General features: G+C 47.1%; 1 protein-coding gene across 1 annotated transcript in view; it reads left to right on the forward strand.

Annotated features, from left to right (window-relative positions):
* Window positions 1-7,503: 7,503 nt before the first annotated feature.
* The window catches only part of LIG1 (DNA ligase 1), a 130,035-nt gene continuing 117,952 nt past the window's right edge, over window positions 7,504-19,586 (forward strand). Inside the window, exons 1-2 of the mRNA XM_044282402.1 lie at window positions 7,504-7,631; window positions 12,762-12,810. Of these exons, the coding sequence (XP_044138337.1) occupies window positions 12,794-12,810 (17 nt within the window). The 5' untranslated portion in view covers window positions 7,504-7,631; window positions 12,762-12,793. The remainder of the gene's footprint in view (window positions 7,632-12,761; window positions 12,811-19,586) is intronic.

The raw sequence follows: 19,586 nt of genomic DNA on the forward strand, positions 1-19,586 counted from the left end.
TGAATGTAGCCTTATACAGACTGGTATAGTACACCGTGTTACATGAGTAGTGAAACAATTATGTGCTCAGGTCCCTTTGTTAGACTAATACATTTTGTAAAAAAGAAAAGCAAAAAAAAATGAAAAACTCCAGTGAGAAATCCTTTTCCTCTAAGCCAGGGATAAGCACCTTCGGCAATCCAGCTGCTGTGAAACTACAACTCCCAGCATGCAAACATGCTCGGCTGTTCTCACAACTCCCACAGAAGTGAATGGAGGATTCTGGGAGTTGTAGTTTCAGAACATCTGGAGTGCCGGAGGTTGCTGATTTCTCCTCTAAGCTATGCTTTATTACAGGGGTTGGGGGGGGGGGACTACACAAATTTGCCACATCTGTAAAAAGTCACAGTGTAGCCCTAGGGGTTAGTTAAAGGGGTTGTCTCATAATGGACAATGGGGGCATATCGCAAGGATATTCCCCCATTGTCTTATAGGTGCGGGTCCCACATCTATATCGAGAACGGAGCCCTGCAAGGTGGTGGCTGGAGGACTCCGGTCCGGCCACCACCAAGCTGGCTCCCCATAGAAGTGAATGAGAGCATACCGCGCATGCGCAGCCCCCGCTAATTTCTATGGAGCCGATGGAAATAGCCGAGCCAGGGCTTGGCTATTTTCTCCGGCCCCATAGAAAATGAATGGAGGGCGGCTGCGCATGCACCCTCCTTCACTTGCGGGGCTCTGTTCTCGATATAGGTGCCGTTCCCAGCTGCAATAAGACAATGGGAGCATATCCTAGCAATATGCCACTATTGTCCATGATGAGACAACCCCTTTAACCCCTTAAGGACTCAGCCCTATTTCACCTTAAAGAGGACCTTTCACCTGTAAAAACAATGTGAACTAAGTATGCTGACATGGAGAGTGGCGCCCGGGGATCTCACTGCACTTACTATTATCCCCGGGCGCTGCTTACTATTACTATTATCCCCGGGCGCTGGGAAAAGACAACTTTTCCCATTTTTTTTATACAAAGTTGGCATTTGACTGAGATATTTTTCTCACCCAGCATGGGTATATGTAAAATGACACCCCAAAACACATTCCCCAACTTCTCCTGAGTACGGCGATACCACATGTGTGACACTTTTTTGCAGCCTAGGTGGGCAAAGGGGCCCACATTCCAAAGAGCACCTTTAGGATTTCACAGGGCATTTTTTACACATTTTGATTTCAAACTACTTCTCACACATTAGGGCCCCTAAAATGCCAGGTCAGTATAACTACCCCACAAGTGATCCCATTTTGGAAAGAAGACACCCTAAGGTTTTTCGTGATGGGCATAGTGAGTTCATGGAAGTTTTTATTTTTTGTCACAAGTTAGTGGAATATGAGACTTTGTAAGAAAAAAAAAAAGAAAAAAATCATCATTTTCCGCTAACTTGTGACAAAAAATAAAAAGTTCTATTAACTCACTATGCCCATCAGCGAATACCTTAGGGTGTCTACTTTCCGAAATGGGGTCATTTGTGGAGTTTTTCTACTGTCTGGGCATTGTAGAACCTCAGGAAACATGAGAGGTGCTCAGAAAGTCAGAGCTGCTTCAAAAAGCGGAAATTCACATGTTTGTACCATAGTTTGTAAACGCTATCACTTTTACCCAAACCATTTTTTTTTACCCAATTATTTTTTTTTTTTATCAAAGACATGTAGAACAATAAATTTAGAGAAAAATGTATATATAGATGTCGTTTTTAAAAAAAAATTACAACTGAAAGTGAAAAATGTCATTTCGATTAATAACAAAGAAAGTAAAAATGTCAGCAGCAATGAAATACCACCAAATGAAAGCTCTATTAGTGAGAAGAAAAGGAGGTAAAATTCATTTGGGTGGGAAGTTGCATGACCGAGCAATAAACAGTGAAAGTAGTGTAGTGCAGAATTGTAAAAAGTGGTCTGGTCATTAAGGCCCCTTTCACACGGGCGAGTTTTCCGTGCGGGTGCGATGCGTGCGGTGAACGTATTGCACCCGCACTGAATCCTGACCCATTCATTTTTATAGGGCTGTTCACATGAGCGGTGATTTTCACACATCACTTGTGCGTTGAGTGAAAATCGCAGCATGCTCTATATTGTGCGATTTTCACGCAACGCAGGCCCCATATGGTTATAAGGGAAAATAATAGCATTCTGAATACAGAATACATAGTAAAACAGCGCTGGAGGGTTTAAAAAAAATTAAACTCACCTTAATCCACTTGATCGCGAAGCCGGCATCTCCTTCTGTATCCTTTGTTGAGCAGGACCTGTGGTGAGCATTATATACAGGTAAAGGACCTTTGATGACGTCAGATCACATGCTCCATCACCACGGTGATGGACCATGTGATTGGAGCATGTGATCTGACGTCACCACAGGTCATTTAGGCCACAGCTAGTAAAGAAGAGACCGAGAACTACGCGATCAAGAGGATAAGGTGAGTTAACTGTTTTATTTTTTTTAACCCCTCCAGCACTAATATACTATGCATTCTGTATTCAGAATGCTATTATTTTCCCTTATAACCATGTTATAAGGGAAAATAATACAATCTTCAGAACATCAATCCCAAGCCCGAACTTCTGTGAAGAAGTTCGGGTTTGGGTACCAAACATGCGCGATTTTTCTCACGCGAGTGCAAAACGCATTACAATGTTTTGCACTCGCGCAGAAAAATCGCACATTTTCCCGCAACGCACCCGCCTCTTATCCGGGCAAAAAAACTGACGCCCGTGTCAGGGGGGGCTGAGGTGGTTAACCCCTTCCCGACCGCAATCCGTATATATACGTGATAGCTGCACATACCCCGGGCAGCTACCACGTATATAAACGTTCTGGCAGCTCTTTAATCCAAGCGCTGTAGTTTACAGAAACACCCCATATGTGGTCGTAAACAGCTGTACGGGCACACGGCAGGGTGCAGAAGGAAAGGAGTGCCATACGGTTTTTGGAAGGCAGATTTTGCTGGACTGGTTTTTTTGACGCCATGTCCCATTTGAAGCCCCTCTGATGCACCCCTAGAGAAGAAACTCCAAAAAAGTGGCCCCATTTTAGAAACTACGGGATAGGGTGGCAGTTTTTATTTATGTAAGTTTTACACAATGATTTCTTTTTTGAAGCAAGTTTCAGTGTTTCCATAGTCTGAGAGGCATCCTTTTTTCAGTTTTTGGGCGATTACCTTAGGTAGGGTATGATTTTTGCGGGATGAGATGACGGTTTTATTGGCACTATTTTGGGGTGCGTGTGACTTTTTGATCGCTTGCTATTACACTTTTTGTGATGTAAGGTGACAAAAAATGGTTTATTTAGCAGTTTTTATTTAAAATTGTTTACAGTGTTCATCTGAGGGGTTAGGTCATGTGATATTTTTATAGAGCCGGTCAATACGGACGCGGCGATACCAAATATGTATACTTTTTTTTATTTATGTAAGTTTTACACATTAACAGCTGTTTTAAAACCCAAAAAATTATGTTTTAGTGTCTCCATATTCTGAGCCATAATTTTTTTTATTTTTTGGGCGATTGTCTTAGGTACGGGCTCATTTTTTGAGGGATGAGGTGACGGTTCGATTGGTACTATTTTAGTGGGCAAACGCTTTTTTGATCGCTTGCTTTTTGTGATGTAAGGTGACAAAAAATGGTTTATTTAGCACAGTTTTTATTTTTTATGGTGTTCATTTGAAGGGTTAGGTCCTGTGATATGTTTATAGAGCCGGTTGATACGGACGCGGCGATACCAAATATGTATACTCCCCCCCCCTATTTTTTGCACATTTTTTTTTTACTTTATTTGGGGAAAATGACGTTTTTATTTTTACTTGAAACCTTTAATTTTTTGGGGGGAAAACTTTATTTTTTCACTTAATTTTTTGTCCCACTTTGGGACTTGAACTTTTGGGGGTCTAATCCTTTACAATGCATTCCAATAGTGAGTATTACTCATACAGCTTCCGGGGCCTGTGAGAGGCAGCGGTCGCTCTGCCTTCCATGCCATCGGGTCCCCCCTACAGCCGCATGGGGACCCGATAGCACCGCCGCCGCCCGCCGGATAAGGTAAAAGCCGCAAACCGCAGGTCTGAATTTACGGCGTTGTGACAGGATGCCCGCTGAATGATTTCAGCGGGCATCCTGTCACAATTAACCCCCGCCGCGCCGCAATGTAAATTTAAACTTAGGACGTACAGGTACGCCCTAAGTCCTTAAGGGGTTAAAGGCTATGTTCACCTTCGGGGGCATTTTTTTAAAATAATAATTAAATTGTACTCATTTTGAGCTAAAAATTCTTTTTTCAATTGGTCCTTATTAAAAAATATGGAGTCCTTTTCTTTGTACAGAGCTGAGATGCAGCCTTTGGATTTCCTGTCTTTTCCATCAGACCAGGAGCTGACAGGCTCCTTATCTCTGCTCTCTGACATTATAAACACTTATTACAGCTTGGTTCTTATCTTACTGTTAAGAATGTGGATTGAATAAGTGTTTATAACCTCTTAATAGTTTAGATATAAGTTTTATTAGATGACCTGCACAAAGTGAAAGACAAAGGAGAAGTCACACAGCCAGAAAAACAGGTAACCCTTTGTGACAGAACAGCTCAATATTTTTTATAAAGGCCAATTAAAAATGATTTTTTACCCAAAAATGAGTAACAAGCAATCATAAACAAAAATTTCCTCCGAAGGTGTACATAGCCTTTAATGGTGCATTCACACAACCGTACGTATCTTGCAGTCCGTAAAAAAGATGGATGACGTGTGTGATATCTGTGTTGTCTATTCTTTTTTACGCAGTGTGCTCTCCGCATTTCTTAAGGACCCACTAAAATGAACAGGTACGCATTTGTTCCGTCCAAAAACGTGGATCGGATGCAGAGCAAAAATCTTGTGGTGTGAATGGGGCCTTACACTATACGACATGACACATGCCAACTCTCCTGGAACATCGGGGAGGTTCCTAGAAAATGGGAAGACCTCCTGGACCAGTTGGCAAATCTCCCTGGGGCTGCAGGAGCCGCCTGGCATCCAAACACCGACTGAGGGGGCAGTACCGTGCAATTTACTACTAAAAAGCCAAGGCGTGGTAATGGTGGTAAAATATATCAGGCGTGGTTCATGCCACCTTATAACGGTTGGCAAGATACTTGCTCAAGGTGACGGCAAATGGCGGCCGCAATGCCTTTGGCGGTCCATGCGCCTGGAACAAGCTCGTAGTTTATACCAGAAAACTGGCGTAAATGACGGTAAGGCCTCCTGCACACGAACGTTGTGTGCATCCGTGGCCGTTGTGCCGTTTTCCGTTTTTTTTCACGGACCCATTGACTTTCAATGGGTCCGTGGAAAAATCGGAAAATGCACCGTTTGGCAGCCGCATCCGTGAGCCGTGTTTCCTGGCCGTGAAAAAAATATGACCTGTCCTATTTTTTTCACGGCCAACGGTTCACGGGCCCATTCAAGTCAATGGGTCCGTGAAAGAACACGGATGCACACAAGATTGGCATCCGTGTCCGTGATCCGTGGCCGTAGGTTTTAGTTTCATACAGACGGATCCGAAGATCCGTCTGCATAAAAGCTTTTTCTGATCTAAGTTTTCACTTCGTGAAAACTCATTTCCGACAGTATATTCTAACACAGAAGCGTTCCCATGGTGATGGGGACGCTTCTAGTTAGAATACACTGCAAACTTTGTACAAGACTCCCCCCTGCTGCCTGGCAGCACCCGATCTCTTACAGGGGGATATGATAGTACAATTAACCCCATCATATCCCCCTGTAAGAGATCAGGGCTGCCAGGCAGCAGGGGGCAGACCCCCCCCCCCCCCCTCCCCAGTTTGAATATCATTGTGCGCCCCCCCCCCTCCCCTGTTGTTAACTCGTTGGTGGCCAGTGTGCGCACCCCCCTCCCTCCCTCCCTCTATTGTTTTAATACATTGGGGCCAGTGTGCGCGCCCCCCCCCAACCCCCCCTCCCTCCCTCTATTGTTTTAATACATTGGGGCCAGTGTGCGCGCGCCCCCCCAACCCCCCCTCCCTCCCTCTATTGTTTTAATACATTGGGGCCAGTGTGCGCACCCCCCCAACCCCCCCCCCCCCCCCCCTCCCTCTATTGTAATCATCATCGGTGGCAGCGGAGTAGAAGATTTTCATACTTACCTGCTTCTTGCTGCTGCGATGTCTGCGTCCGGCCGGGAGCTCCTCCTACTGGTAAGTGACAGCAATGCGCCGCACAGACCTGTCACTTACCAGTAGGAGGAGCTCCCGGCCGGACGCAGACATCGCAGCAGCAAGAAGCAGGTAAGTATGAAAATCTTCTACTCCGCTGCCACCGATGATGATTACAATAGAGGGAGGGAGGGGGGGGGGGGGGTTGGGGGGGTGCGCACACTGGCCCCAATGTATTAAAACAATAGAGGGAGGGAGGGGGGGTTGGGGGGGCGCGCGCACACTGGCCCCAATGTATTAAAACAATAGAGGGAGGGAGGGGGGGTTGGGGGGGGGGCGCGCACACTGGCCCCAATGTATTAAAACAATAGAGGGAGGGAGGGAGGGGGGTGCGCACACTGGCCACCAACGAGTTAACAACAGGGGAGGGGGGGCCCACTGGCCACCAATGAGTTAAAAACAGGGGGGGGGGTCTGCCCCCTGCTGCCTGGCAGCACCTGCCAGGCAGCAGGGGGCAGTCATGTACACAGTTTTTTTGTATATTCTAACCTGAAGCGTCTCCATCACCATGGGAACGCTTCTGTGTTAGAATATACTGTCGGAAATGAGTTTCACGATGTAGCTCATATCCGACAGTATATTCTAACATAGAGGCGTTCCCATGGTGATGGGGACGCTACAAGTTAAAATATACCATCGGATTGGAGAAAACTCCAATCCGATGGTATAACAGAACTCCAGACTTTACATTGAAAGTCAATGGGGACGGATCCGTTTGAAATGGCACCATATTGTGTCAACATCAAACGGATCCGTCCCCATTGACTTGCATTGTAATTCAGGACGGATCCGTTTGGCTCCGCACGGCCAGGCGGACACCAAAATGACTTTTTTTTCATGTCCGTGGATCCTCCAAAAATCAAGGAAGACCCACGGACGGAAAAACGGTCACGGATCACGGACCTACGGACCCCGTTTTTGCGGACCGTGTAAAAAAACGTTCGTGTGCAGGAGGCCTAAGTCTGAGGTGGCTGACTTCCCTCACCTACTAAAAGTGGCGGAAAAATTGAGCAAAACCCTGGGTTTCAAGAAATTATCGCTTAAAGGTTTATGCCAGAAAACTGGCCTACCAGCTCCATAAATTACCCCCAGCGTGTACAGCGCCATATGATGGGGGTATGGTGCCGAAGAAGGAAACACGGACCCCTCTTATGGCGCCATAAAGCCCTGCGCAGTGTGCGGTGTGCGCATAGCCCTCTCTGCCCGTTTTGCCGCCACAAACTGCGCATCTGCCGTGTACTCGTTGCCTGGCGACCGTGCAGAACGTCAGGCCGTGGGGGTCACGTGGTGCTGATGACAGGCGCTGGGCGGGCGGCAGAGGCAGAGCTGAAGTTGGTTTTCGCGCGAAAGCTGAACGCGGTGTGGAGGACGTAAGGCCCGGAGTCGCTCGCAGGTTGAGGTCAGGGCTCTTACTGGTTTTTTTTATTTTTTTTAACAGATTGTGTTGGTGTGGCGGCCATTGTACGTGACTGCGCAGGCTGCCCCATAACTCTTCCGGTGTGTTATCAGGTCCCCGTTATGGAGGGTTAGAAATCTGTATCGCCCCCTCCTCACTGCTGCAGCAGCGGGACGCCCCCCCCCCCAGTGCTGCAGCAGCGGGGCGCCCCCCCCCCAGTACTGCAGCAGCGGGGCCCCCCCCCCCTCAGTGCTGCAGCAGCGGGACGCCCCCCCCCCTCAGTGCTGCAGCAGCGGGACGCCCCCCCCCCCAGTGCTGCAGCAGCGGGACGCCCCCCCCCCAGTGCTGCAGCAGCGGGACGCCCCCCCTCAGTGCTGCAGCAGCGGGGCGCCCCCCCCCCTCAGTGCTGCAGCAGCGGGGCGCCCCCCCCCCCCCTCAGTGCTGCAGCAGCGGGGCGCCCCCCCCTCAGTGCTGCAGCAGCGGGGCGCCCCCCCCTCAGTGCTGCAGCAGCGGGGCGCCCCCCCCTCAGTGCTGCAGCAGCGGGGCGCCCCCGACTCAGTGCTGCAGCAGCGGGGCGCCCCCCCCCTCAGTGCTGCAGCAGCGGGGCGCCCCCCCCTCAGTGCTGCAGCAGCGGGGCGCCCCCCCCTCAGTGCTGCAGCAGCGGGGCGCCCCCCCCTCAGTGCTGCAGCAGCGGGGCGCCCCCCCCTCAGTGCTGCAGCAGCGGGGCGCCCCCCCCTCAGTGCTGCTCCAGCGGGGCGCCCCCCCCTCAGTGCTGCACCAGCGGGGCGCCCCCCCCTCAGTGCTGCAGCAGCGGGGCCCCCCCCCCCCTCAGTGCCCTAACCCTAACCCATCAGCTCGCTTTGCTCATCTCTAGTCGTAACCCCTGGAAACGATCAGTGTATAATGTGATGGAAAAATGAAGGCAGCCACAATACGTTAGGAAATGCCTTGTATTCACTTTCTGTACATAATAAATGCCATTTGCTGAAGTGAGAGAACTCCTCTAATCAATAAGTCATCAAAAAAGTAAGCAATGAAAATATGAAAAATAAAAATGTGTTCGTTTGTAAAGACTGTTAAAAAGGATGCTGCCTGTATGTGGTTAGAATAGGTGTTCTCGCCTTATAGTGTCAGTGCATGGTACACGTGTCCTCGGTATATAGGAGTCCAGACATAGATTTCAAAAATATGCAGTTTAATTGGTCAGATAAAAACATTGTCAATAGGGACAAAATTAAACAGAATGGAGGGCCCCGAAATGCATTCCTTTCCGTTTGGTTGGGCTGCCATACCATAGAAAACCGCAGTAGGGCTGAAACAATTACTTAAGTCGATTTAATCGAGTAATTCGACACGCAATTGTTTGTATCATGTGACCACGGAGCGGGAGTGAAGATCTTCCTATTACTCACCACTCCGTGGTCACCCACCGGCCTGCACCGCGCTGCACTTTCCTCCTGACACATCGTCAGGACTAGGGATCGACCGATATAGATTTTTTTAGGGCCGATAATTTGTGAACTTTAAGGCCGATAGCCGATAATTTATACCGATATTCTGTGAATTTTCATTTAAAAAAATAAATAAAAAATTCCTACACATCTACTGAAAATGAATTTATTGTTAATGTGTAGGTATTTTTTTTTGTTAATCTTTCTTTTTCATTTATACTTAATACTATTATAATTTTTTTTTTTTTTGTTTAACTAACTTTTAGCCCCCTTAGGGACTAGAACCCTTGTCCTATTCACCCTGATAGAGATCTATCAGGGTGAATAGGAGCTCACACTGTCCCTGCTGCTCTTTGCACACAGCAGCATGGAGCTTACCATGGCAGCCAGGGCTTAAATAGTGTCCTGGCTGCCATCGTAACTGATCGGACCCCCAGGCTTACACTGCTGGGGCTCCGATCGGAGGGGAGAGGGGAACCCTTTGGCCACTGCCACCAATGATTAATACCGGGGGGGGGGGGGGGTGCACTGCACCACACCACACCACCAATGTCTAATACTGGGGGGCGCACTGCACCACCAATGAAGATAAATCTCTCATTTATTCATATACAGGAGGCGGGAGCTGGCTTCAGAATCGCATAGCTGGCTCCTGACCTCTATGAGCGGTAGCTGCGATCCGCGGCACCTGAGGGGTTAACTACCGCGGATCGCAGCTACCGCTCATAGAGGTCGGGAGCCGGCAATGTGATTCTGCAGCTCCCGCCTCCTGTTCAATTTGAATGAATGAGTTAGTTAACAACATCATTGGTGGCGCAGTGGCCACCGCCCCTCCCCTTCTTATCTGTCTCTTCACTGGCGGCGGCAGCAGCAGCACCAGCAGCACAGGGGGGGAGGGAGACGCTGCTTCCTTCTCCCCTGTGCTGCTGCTGAGGGAACACGGAGAGCGTTGTCAGCAGCGCAATCCTTGTTCCCAGTACGTTATCGTTATATCGGCAAAATAGATGCCGATAACGTTTTAAAATCCTGAATATCTGCCGATAATCGGTCAATCTCATTTCAATCTTATTTTGTCTGACATCGGATGCAGACCAAAACGGATCACAAAAGAAAACGGATCCGTTCCCATTGACTTACGATGGTTTTAGTGGCAGATCCGTCATGGCTATTTTAGACAGTTGGTTCTTAGCGGATGCAGACGGTTGTATTATCACAAACAGAAGCGTTTTTGCTGATCACTGCCGGATCAGACAAAAACGCTAGTGTGAAAGTAACCTAAGATCGCAGCTATTTTTTATTGCATTTATCATATGTTGTGGATCCACATTTAGGCCCCTTTTCAGACGAGCGAGTTCCACACATCGGACTGGCAGCGTGAGTATGCGGCAGCTCCTGTCCTGACCTCCCAGAACTAATGGGATCGCATAGCATTATATTGATTTATGATGCTATGTAACCCTTATAGTTCTGGAATGTATGGGATAACAATGACCTAATGCTGTCAGTTATCCAATACATTCCAGAACTGTTACATACAGTAGCATCATCAATCAATATAATGCTATGCGACCCCCGTCAGTGCTGGGAGGTCAGGACGGGAGCTGCCGCATACTGAGTCCGATGTGTGGAATTTGCTTGTCTGAAAGGGGCCTAATAATAGCTGCAGGGCCCGCAGCTAATACAAGGACTGTAATTGGTTTACTACACTAGACAATAGGGGATAACTATTATATTGGTGCAGCCACTTATCGCTGGGCGCCCCCCCCCCCCCCACCGATCATGAGAACAGGGGCCCCATACCCCCTGAGGCTGTCAAATTCTGCAGCCACTACCAATAGTGTTTTCTGGATACTGTCCTATCGCTTTGGCACTGTAAATACTGTGAGGGAGACTTATCAATACGGTCTTAGTTACCCATAGCAACCAGATTCCACCTTTTATTTTTCAGAGCTCCTTTGGAAAATGAAAAGTTCACTCGGGTTGCTATGGGCAATTAAGCCAGTGTTCCCTTTTACACCAGTTTTGATAAATCTCCCCCTTTAGTTTTTTCTTCCGCCTTCCAATAACCATAACTTTTTTACATTTCTGTTCACCCAGTTGTATGAGGATTGTTTTTTGCTGGATAATTTATTTATTTATTTTTTTTCAAATTTTTTTGGGGTGATTTTGAGAAGAAAAAAAAAAAAAGCAATTCAGGCATTTGGAGATGGGAGAGAGATGCGATGGGGTGCGGAAATGAGTGATAAAATTGGGAAAGGGTGTTGATTTGAATTTCTAATACCCCACCGATCTGATATTAGTGACCTTGGCCATAGGCTGCCTTGACTACTGATCGGCACCCTGCAATTTCATAACAGGGAGATGATTAAGGGTCAGAAGGAGGCCCCTCCCTCTTAAAGGGGTTGTCTTACTTTCAGCAAATAGCATTTATCATTTAGAGGATGTTAATACAAGGCGCTTACTAATGTATTGTGATTGTCCATATTGCCTCCTTTGCTGGCTGGATTCATTCTTTACTTCACATTATACACTGCTAGTTTTCATGGTTATGACCACCCTGCAACCCGGCATCAGTGGCCGTGCTTGCACACTATAAGACAAAGTGCCGGTCTATGTGCTCCCCCGGTCCCGGCCAGCGGAGGGGCCAGTGCCTCCTTCTATAGTGTGCAAGCATGTGCACCACTGCTGGATTGCAGAGTGGTTGTATGGAAATGAGCAGTGTATAATGTGATGGAAAAATGAATCCAGCCAGCAAAGGAAGCAATATGGACAATCCCAATACATTAGTAAGGGCCTTGTATTCACTTTCTCTACATGATAAATGCCATTTGCCGAATTGAGACAACTCATTCAGTTGTCACGGTTGCTGTTGACCATAGCATCTGAGGGGTTAAACAACCTGGATTGGAATGATCACCGATCCTGGTCATTGTGGGCGGGTCTTAGCTGGTTAACACTGCTAGCACCTGCATGGGTTTCCATGGCCGAGCAGCTGCCTTATAGCACAATGCCAAGCGTCGGACGGAGTGGGGTAAAGCCTGGCGCCATTGGACTCTGGAGCAGAGGAAAAGTCTTCTGTGGAGAGATGGATCACACTTCTCTGTCGGTCTGGTGAACGGCAGGAGAACGTTGCCTGACTGCATTGTGCCATCTGTGAAGTCTGGTGGAGGAGGTGTAATGCTATTTGGTTGTGTTTCGGGGTCGGCCTAGGCCCCTTAGTTCCAGTAAAAGGAAATCTTAATATTTCAGCATACCCAGACATTCTGGACAGTTGCATGCTTCCAACATTGTATAAACAGTTTGTTTCTTTTCCATCATCACTGTGCCACAGGTCCATAATGGCATGGTGGGGTGAGTTTAGGGTTGAAGAACCTGACTGACCACGCAGAGCCCTGACCTCAGCCCTTTCCAACACCTCTGGGATAAACTAGAGCAGGGATTGCGAGCCTGGTCCTCTCCTCCAACGTCAGTGTCTGACCTCATAAATGTTCTTCTGGGTGAATGGGCAAAAATTCCCACAGATACCCTGCAGAATCTTGTAGACCAACTTCATATTAATACCTATGGGTTTAGAGTGGGGTGTCATAAAAGCTCCTGTAGGTGTAATGTGTAGGAGTACCAGTACTTGTGTCCATATATTGTATGTAATGAAAACCTAATTGTTGTTTTTTTTGTTTTTCAGGATCTTCTGGAGTTGTTACTTTCGGCTTAAGGATGCAACGCAGTATAAAGTAAGTTTATTTATTTTATTTATTTATAAAAGTGGCTCATGAGATGAGCGATATACAAATCAATTGAGTTTATCCATATCAGTACCTGGAGCTCATTAAAATCAAAGGGCATTGACCAGCTGGTTCCTTCAGAGTGAGAACTGCTGTTTTCAGTAGCTCTCAGCTTACGTTAAAAGATTTATTTTATTTTTTATTTTATTCCGTTCAGTGTTCGGTAAGCTTGTCTCAACGTATTTTTGCCTACGCAGTCATTTGCCATTAAAGGAACAGTCTCAGAAGGCAGCATTTACTGAAAAGAAGCCGGCACGGCCCTCGTGCTTCTATCCCCTGCATTGACGCTGCACTTAACCACACAGCATAGCTGTTCTAACACCTGACACAGTAGTTGACTAACATGATAATGGGGTGACAACATAAGGAATGGGTCACCTAATTTTATTACAGCAGTTAGAGGATTTATGTTTCCACATGTCGCCCTGTATGTGTTGGGTCACTTCACCCACATACTCGAGACAGGAGGTAAATGACGCCAGAAGAGCGACATGTAAAAAATAAAACTTTTTAAAGAAAAAGAAGTTGCCCACTCCTGGGCAGACAGTACAGGTACCCTTGAAGGGCTTATCCAAGACCTATAATGTCCCCCCATATGCCCAAGTACCTCACACAGATGGTACTTACCTTGCTCCCCACAACCGAGTTGCTTCTGATGCTGGCACGGCCACTGCTGCATCTCGTCTTCTGTGGATAAAAATATCCAGGAGGGGAGGCGTTGCCAGTTGCGCAGCCAATAGCAGGCTGCAACGGGAACGAGCCTCCTTGGCATCGCGGGTGATGCTAGGGAGACTCATTCGTGTCATGGCCTGCTATAGGCGGCCCCCCTCCTGACGCCGGCTGTTTTTCATCTGTGTAATGGGGAGATGCGGCGTCTGTGCTGCATCAGAAGCGACACAGTACTTGCCTCGCCCCCCGGGGGGGGGAAACTGAACGGAATGCAATCGCAGACAAAACTCACGAAACTTGCTTGCAGAATCGCATAATTTTCCCAGAACGCACCCGCAACGTATCCGGACCTAATCCGCGACGTTCGTCTGCAAGGGGCCTTAGGTACCGGTCCATATGTAAAATACACTATATGGAGAAAAGTACGGACCACACCTCTAAATCATTGACTTCAGGTGTTGCAATCAGTCTCTTTGCCACAGGTGTGTAAAACCCAGCCCTGTGCCTTTCCTTCGGCCCTTACAGACATTTGTGAGAGAGTGGCTCGTTCTAAAGAGCTCAGTTTATTTCAACCTGGTCCTGTAATAGGATGTCACCGCTACCACATGTCAGTTCCTGAAATTCCTTCCCTCCTAGATCTTCCTCCATCAACTATGAGTGGTAGTGTAAGGTGGAAGGAACCGAAACCACTCAGCCACAAAGTGGAGACCATGTAAAGTTACAGAGCGGAGTTGCTGAGACACGCAGTACATAAGTACATAAGTTGCCTACACTCAGGCCGGCTCCAAATTTTCTCTGGCATTGGCATCAGCACAAAAACTGTGCTGTGCCGGGAGCTTCATGGGGCATGGGTCTCCATGGCCGAGCAGCTGTATGCAAGCCTAATGTCGCCAAGTGTTGGATGGAGTGGTGTAATGCAAAAACACTTTTGTTACAATAATACAACCGCATGCATCCGTCATGAACGGATCCAATTGTATTGTGTCTTCTATAGCCATGACTGATCCGTCATGCACACCATTGAAAGTCAATTGAGGGACAGATCCGTTTTCTATTGTGTCAAAGAAAACTGATCTGTCCCCATTGACTTACATTGTGTGTCAGGATGGATCCGTCTTGCTCTGCGCCACATTGCAGACAGAAAAAGCGTTATTCTGTCCGCGATGGGAGCACAACCGAACGGAACAGAATGCATTTTACTGCGTTTCGTTTAAAGGGGTTCTGCACTTTCATTTAACTGATGATCTATCCTCTGGATAGATCATCAGCTTCTAATCGGCCGGGGTCCGACACCCGGGACCCCCGCCGATCAGCTGTTTGAGAAGGCAGCGGCGCTCCAGCAGCGCCGCGGCCTTCTCACTGTTTACCGCCGGGCCGCCCGCCCACTGACGTCACGACTTGTATCAACTAGAGTGGGCGCGGCTAAGCTCTGTTCACTTGAATGGAGCTTAGCCGCGCCCACTCTAGTTGATACAAGTCGTGACGTCAGTGGGCGAGCGGCCCGGCGGTAAACAGTGAGAAGGCCGCGGCGCTGCTGGAGCGCCGCTGCCTTCTCAAACAGCTGATCGACGGGGGTCCCGGGTGTCGGACCCCGGCCGATTAGAAGCTGATGATCTATCCAGAGGATAGATCATCAGTTAAATGAAAGTGCAGAACCCCTTTAATTAAGTTTTGTCCCCATTGACAATGAATGAGGACAAAACTAAAGCGTTTTCTTCAGCTATCGGGATCCTATGACGGATCTTAATAGCTGAATTAAAAACGCTAATGTGAAAGTAGCCTTACATACGTTAGAGCAGGGGTGCACAATCTTTTTCGGTCTGGGGGCCGCATTGTCACCGCTTTATTTCAATGGGCCGCAAATTAAAAATAAAATGTTGATCGGCGCTCATCAGCCTATTACACAAGCCAGTGCAAAGTGACTGGGGAGGAATGATCGCTGCCACAGTCATTCCGCCTTCATTTACAGTCATGTGAAAAAATTAGGACACCCTTTGAAAGCATGTGGTTTTTTGTAACATTTTTAATAAAAGGTTATTTCATCTCCGTTTCAACAATACAGAGAGATTAAAGTAATCCAACTAAACAAAGAAAACTGAAGAAAAGTCTTTTCAAGATCTTCTGTAAATGTCATTCTACAAAAATGCCTATTCTAACTGAGGAAAAAGATAGGACACCCTTGCCCCTAATAGCGAGTGTTACCTCCTTTGGCTGAAATAACTGCAGTGAGACGGTTCTTGTAGCCATCTACCAGTCTTCGACATCGGTCTGAGGAAATTTTACCCCACTCCTCAATGCAGAACTTTTTCAGCTGTGAGATGTTTGAGGGGTTTCTTGCATGTACAGCCCTTTTCAAGTCACCCCACAGCATCTCAATGGGATTCAAATCTGGACTTTGACTTGGCCATTCCAGGACTCTCCATTTCTTCTTTTTCAGCCAATCTTTGGTTGATTTACTAGTATGTTTTGGGTCATTGTCATGTTGCATGGTCCAGTTCCGCTTCAGCTTTAATTTTCTAACTGATGGTCTCACATGTTCTTCAAGCACCTTCTGATACACAGTAGAATTCATCGTGGATTCTATGATGGTGAGCTGACCAGGTCCTGCTGCAGCAAAGCAGCCCCAAACCATGACACTTCCACCTCCATGCTTCACAGTTGGTATGAGGTTCTTTTCTTGGAATGCTGTGTTTGGTTTACGCCAAACATGTCCTCTGCTGTTGTGTCCAAATAATTCAATTTTGGACTCATCTGTCCAAAGAACATTATTCCAGAAGTCCTGGTCTTTGTCAACTTTATCTCTGGCAAATGTCAGTCTGGCCTCGATGTTTCTCTTGGAAAGCTAAGGTTTCCTCCTTGCACACCTCCCATGCAAGTTAAACTTGTACAGTCTCTTTCTGATTGTAGAGGCATGTACTTCTACATCAACAGTAGCCAGAGCCTGCTGTAGTTCTCGAGATGACACTTTAGGGTTTTTGGAGACCTCTTTTAGCATCTTGCGGTCTGCTCTTGGGGTGAACTTGCTGGGGCGACCAGTCCTGGGCATGTTGGCAGTTGTTTTGAAAGCCCTCCACTTGTAGACTATCTTCCGGACAGTGGAATGGCTGATTTCAAAATCTTTTGAGATCTTTTTAAATCCCTTCCCAGACTCATAGGCTGCTACAATCTTTTTTCTGAAGTCCTCTGACAGCTCTTTTGCTCTCACCATGGTGCTCACTCTCACTTCAACAGTCAGGAGCACACCAAACTAAATGTCTGAGGTTTAAATAGGGCAAGCCTCATTCAACATGCAGAGTAACGATCTACTAATTATGTGCACCTGGTGTGATATACCTGTGTGAGATCTGAGCCAATTTAAGAGGGAATACATGTGAGGGTGTCCTATCTTTTTCCTCAGTTAGAATAGGCATTTTTGTAGAATGACATTTACAGAAGATCTTGAAAAGACTTTTCTTCAGTTTTCTTTGTTTAGTCGGATTACTTTAATCTCTCTGTATTGTTGAAACGGAGATGAAATAACCTTTTATTAAAAATGTTACAAAAAACCACATGCTTTCAAAGGGTGTCCTAATTTTTTCACATGACTGTATATTACACAGGGAGATGTGCTGCCGATAATCTTTCATCCTCGTAAAATATGCAAATCGGCCGACAAACAAGCAATTACTTGTTTATCGACTGATCAGCTGCACGATTATACCGGCCAGACAGAAGATATGAGCGCTCCAATGAAGACTTGTTCCCAGTAATTGTCCCAAATATCGTGCTGCAGCATAGCCCCTGAAACCGGAGAGTTATACTTGCCTGCTCCCTGCCGCTCCGCTCCTTCGCACTGCCCCCACTGTTTACACCTGGCAGTGCATGGACCTGGTCATACACCACTTCAGCCAATGACTAGCTTAGGCAGTGATTTGGCCACAAGCAGCGTGTCACTTCTGAAGCTAGTCATTGACTGGAGCCGTGCAAGTGACCATGGCCATGCACTGCCAGGTGTAAACAGAGCAAGAAACAGAAGATGGAGGCAGCGGGGGCAGCGCAGAGGACCAGAGGGGAGTGGAGCAGGTAAGTATGAATCTTCTATTTCAGAGGCCATGCTGCAGGAACTTGTTTAAAAACATTTTTACCAGAAAAGTATCGACATTTCCTTCCACCCTGCCTCCTAGTCATAAATCAGTACTTTCCTTCACTGCAGAGGACGGAGCTCACTGGTTATTACCATCTCCTGCCAATCCAGTTATAGGCGCCATGTCACAACCAGTAAGCAACTTTATCTTGCTAGTGGGTAAGGCACTTATTGGTTAACACTTTAATGACCAGGCTTGGAAAGGCCTTAAAGGGATTCTGTCACCTCGTTTTCGGTTATAGAGCTGCGGACATGCACGGCTAGATCGCCGCTACCATGTCCGCAATATACCTGTACTATAGGGCTCTGTGCTTTTATTGTGTTTAAAAAAAAAAAAAAAAAAAAAAAAGACACCCAGAGATCACGTGATTGCCAGGTCCACACTGCAGAGCATCCATAGAGGAGAAGGCAGAAGCACTGATGAAGCGCTTCTGTCTTCTCCTCGGCTTCCCCGCTCTCACTAATAGCCGGCGACCCTTCCGCTCCTGCTACAGTGCAGGAGAAAAACCTGTGAACCATCCGCTGTGCGGCGCTCTGGGCAGGATCAGCTGTGTTTCTGGCCAGCAGGACAGGGGCCACAAACCATGGCTCTGGGGGCCGCATGCCGCAGGTTGTGCACACCTGCATTAGAGATTACAGATGCTTACATGTCTCTTACAGTGAATAAAGCCTTGATCAAGTACAATACCTGTGCATACATGGTGGTATACATTATTGTAGATTCATGGACAGAATGCATATGTCTGAACACTGTCAGAGGTGATGTGCACCACGCTTCCCGCACCTTCCAGAACTTCTGCGGGCACCCCCTGTTTTTGAACACTAAATTTTCAAAGGGGATAATTTGGTTAACCAGAGATCTCCATTGGCTTTTATTTTATTTTGTTATACAGTATGGCCTTCAAACGGTGTGAGGCATGTTATAAGGGGTTGTCCAGGTTCAGAGCTGAACCCGGAAATATCCCTGTTTTCATCCAGGCAGCCCCCCTGACATGCTCCGATGCTCTCCCTTGCCCTGCGCAGGGCAAAGGCCCTTTTTGTAGATCCGGTGACGTACCGTGTTCTCCATAGGGACTGCTAGGCGGAGGCTTCCGCCTAGCAGTGTTCCTGGTGACGTCACCGACACTAATGGGCGGGCTTTAGCGCTGCTTTAGTCTGTAAAATGGCTAGGGCAGCACTAAAGCCCACCCATCAGTGCCAGTGACATCACTGACAGCACTGCTAGGCAGAAGCCTCCACCTAGCAGTGTAAAAATATAAACAAAAAAGCCCTTGCCCTGTGCTGTATTGGAGCATGAAATGCTCCGATGCTCATTTCGGAGGGGCTGCCTGGGTGAAAATGGGGATATGTCTGGGGTCAGCTCTGAACCCAGCCAACCCCTTTAAGTGATTCAAGTATGGAGTATCTGCTTATGAATATACAGTGCTCCAGACAAAAAAAAATACCTAGTAGCCATTGGTTCCTGAACTAAAAAATTTAGGAGCCAAATTATATTTTTAATGGCCAAATTGAAACCGAATCAAAATTTTGGTATCGTGACAACGCTACGCCGATCAGATCAGCGTAGGGTTGTTTCGATACCAAAATTTTGATTTGCTTTCGTCACCATAAAAAAGTATTGCGATACTCAATACCACGCAAAAAAAAAAAAAGCTGCGTGCATTTCGCTTTTTATGAAACGTTCGGCCCATAATAGAGCAGTCCTATCCTATTTTGTTGGGTGACAAGGCGACTAAAAAATGGCGAATCGCATGGTTTTTATTTATTTATTTCTGTTACGGTGCTCACCACATAGGAGATATTTTTTTATAGTTTGGACTTTTCGGACGCAGCGCTATGTAATAATAGGTTTATTTATTTATTGTTTATATATTTTATATGTAAAATTGGGAAAGGGGGGATTTAAACTTAATATTTTAGGGTACTTTCACAC

The sequence above is a fragment of the Bufo gargarizans genome, chromosome 2 (assembly GCF_014858855.1).
Source record: "Bufo gargarizans isolate SCDJY-AF-19 chromosome 2, ASM1485885v1, whole genome shotgun sequence".
In the NCBI taxonomy this organism is placed as follows: domain Eukaryota; kingdom Metazoa; phylum Chordata; class Amphibia; order Anura; family Bufonidae; genus Bufo; species Bufo gargarizans.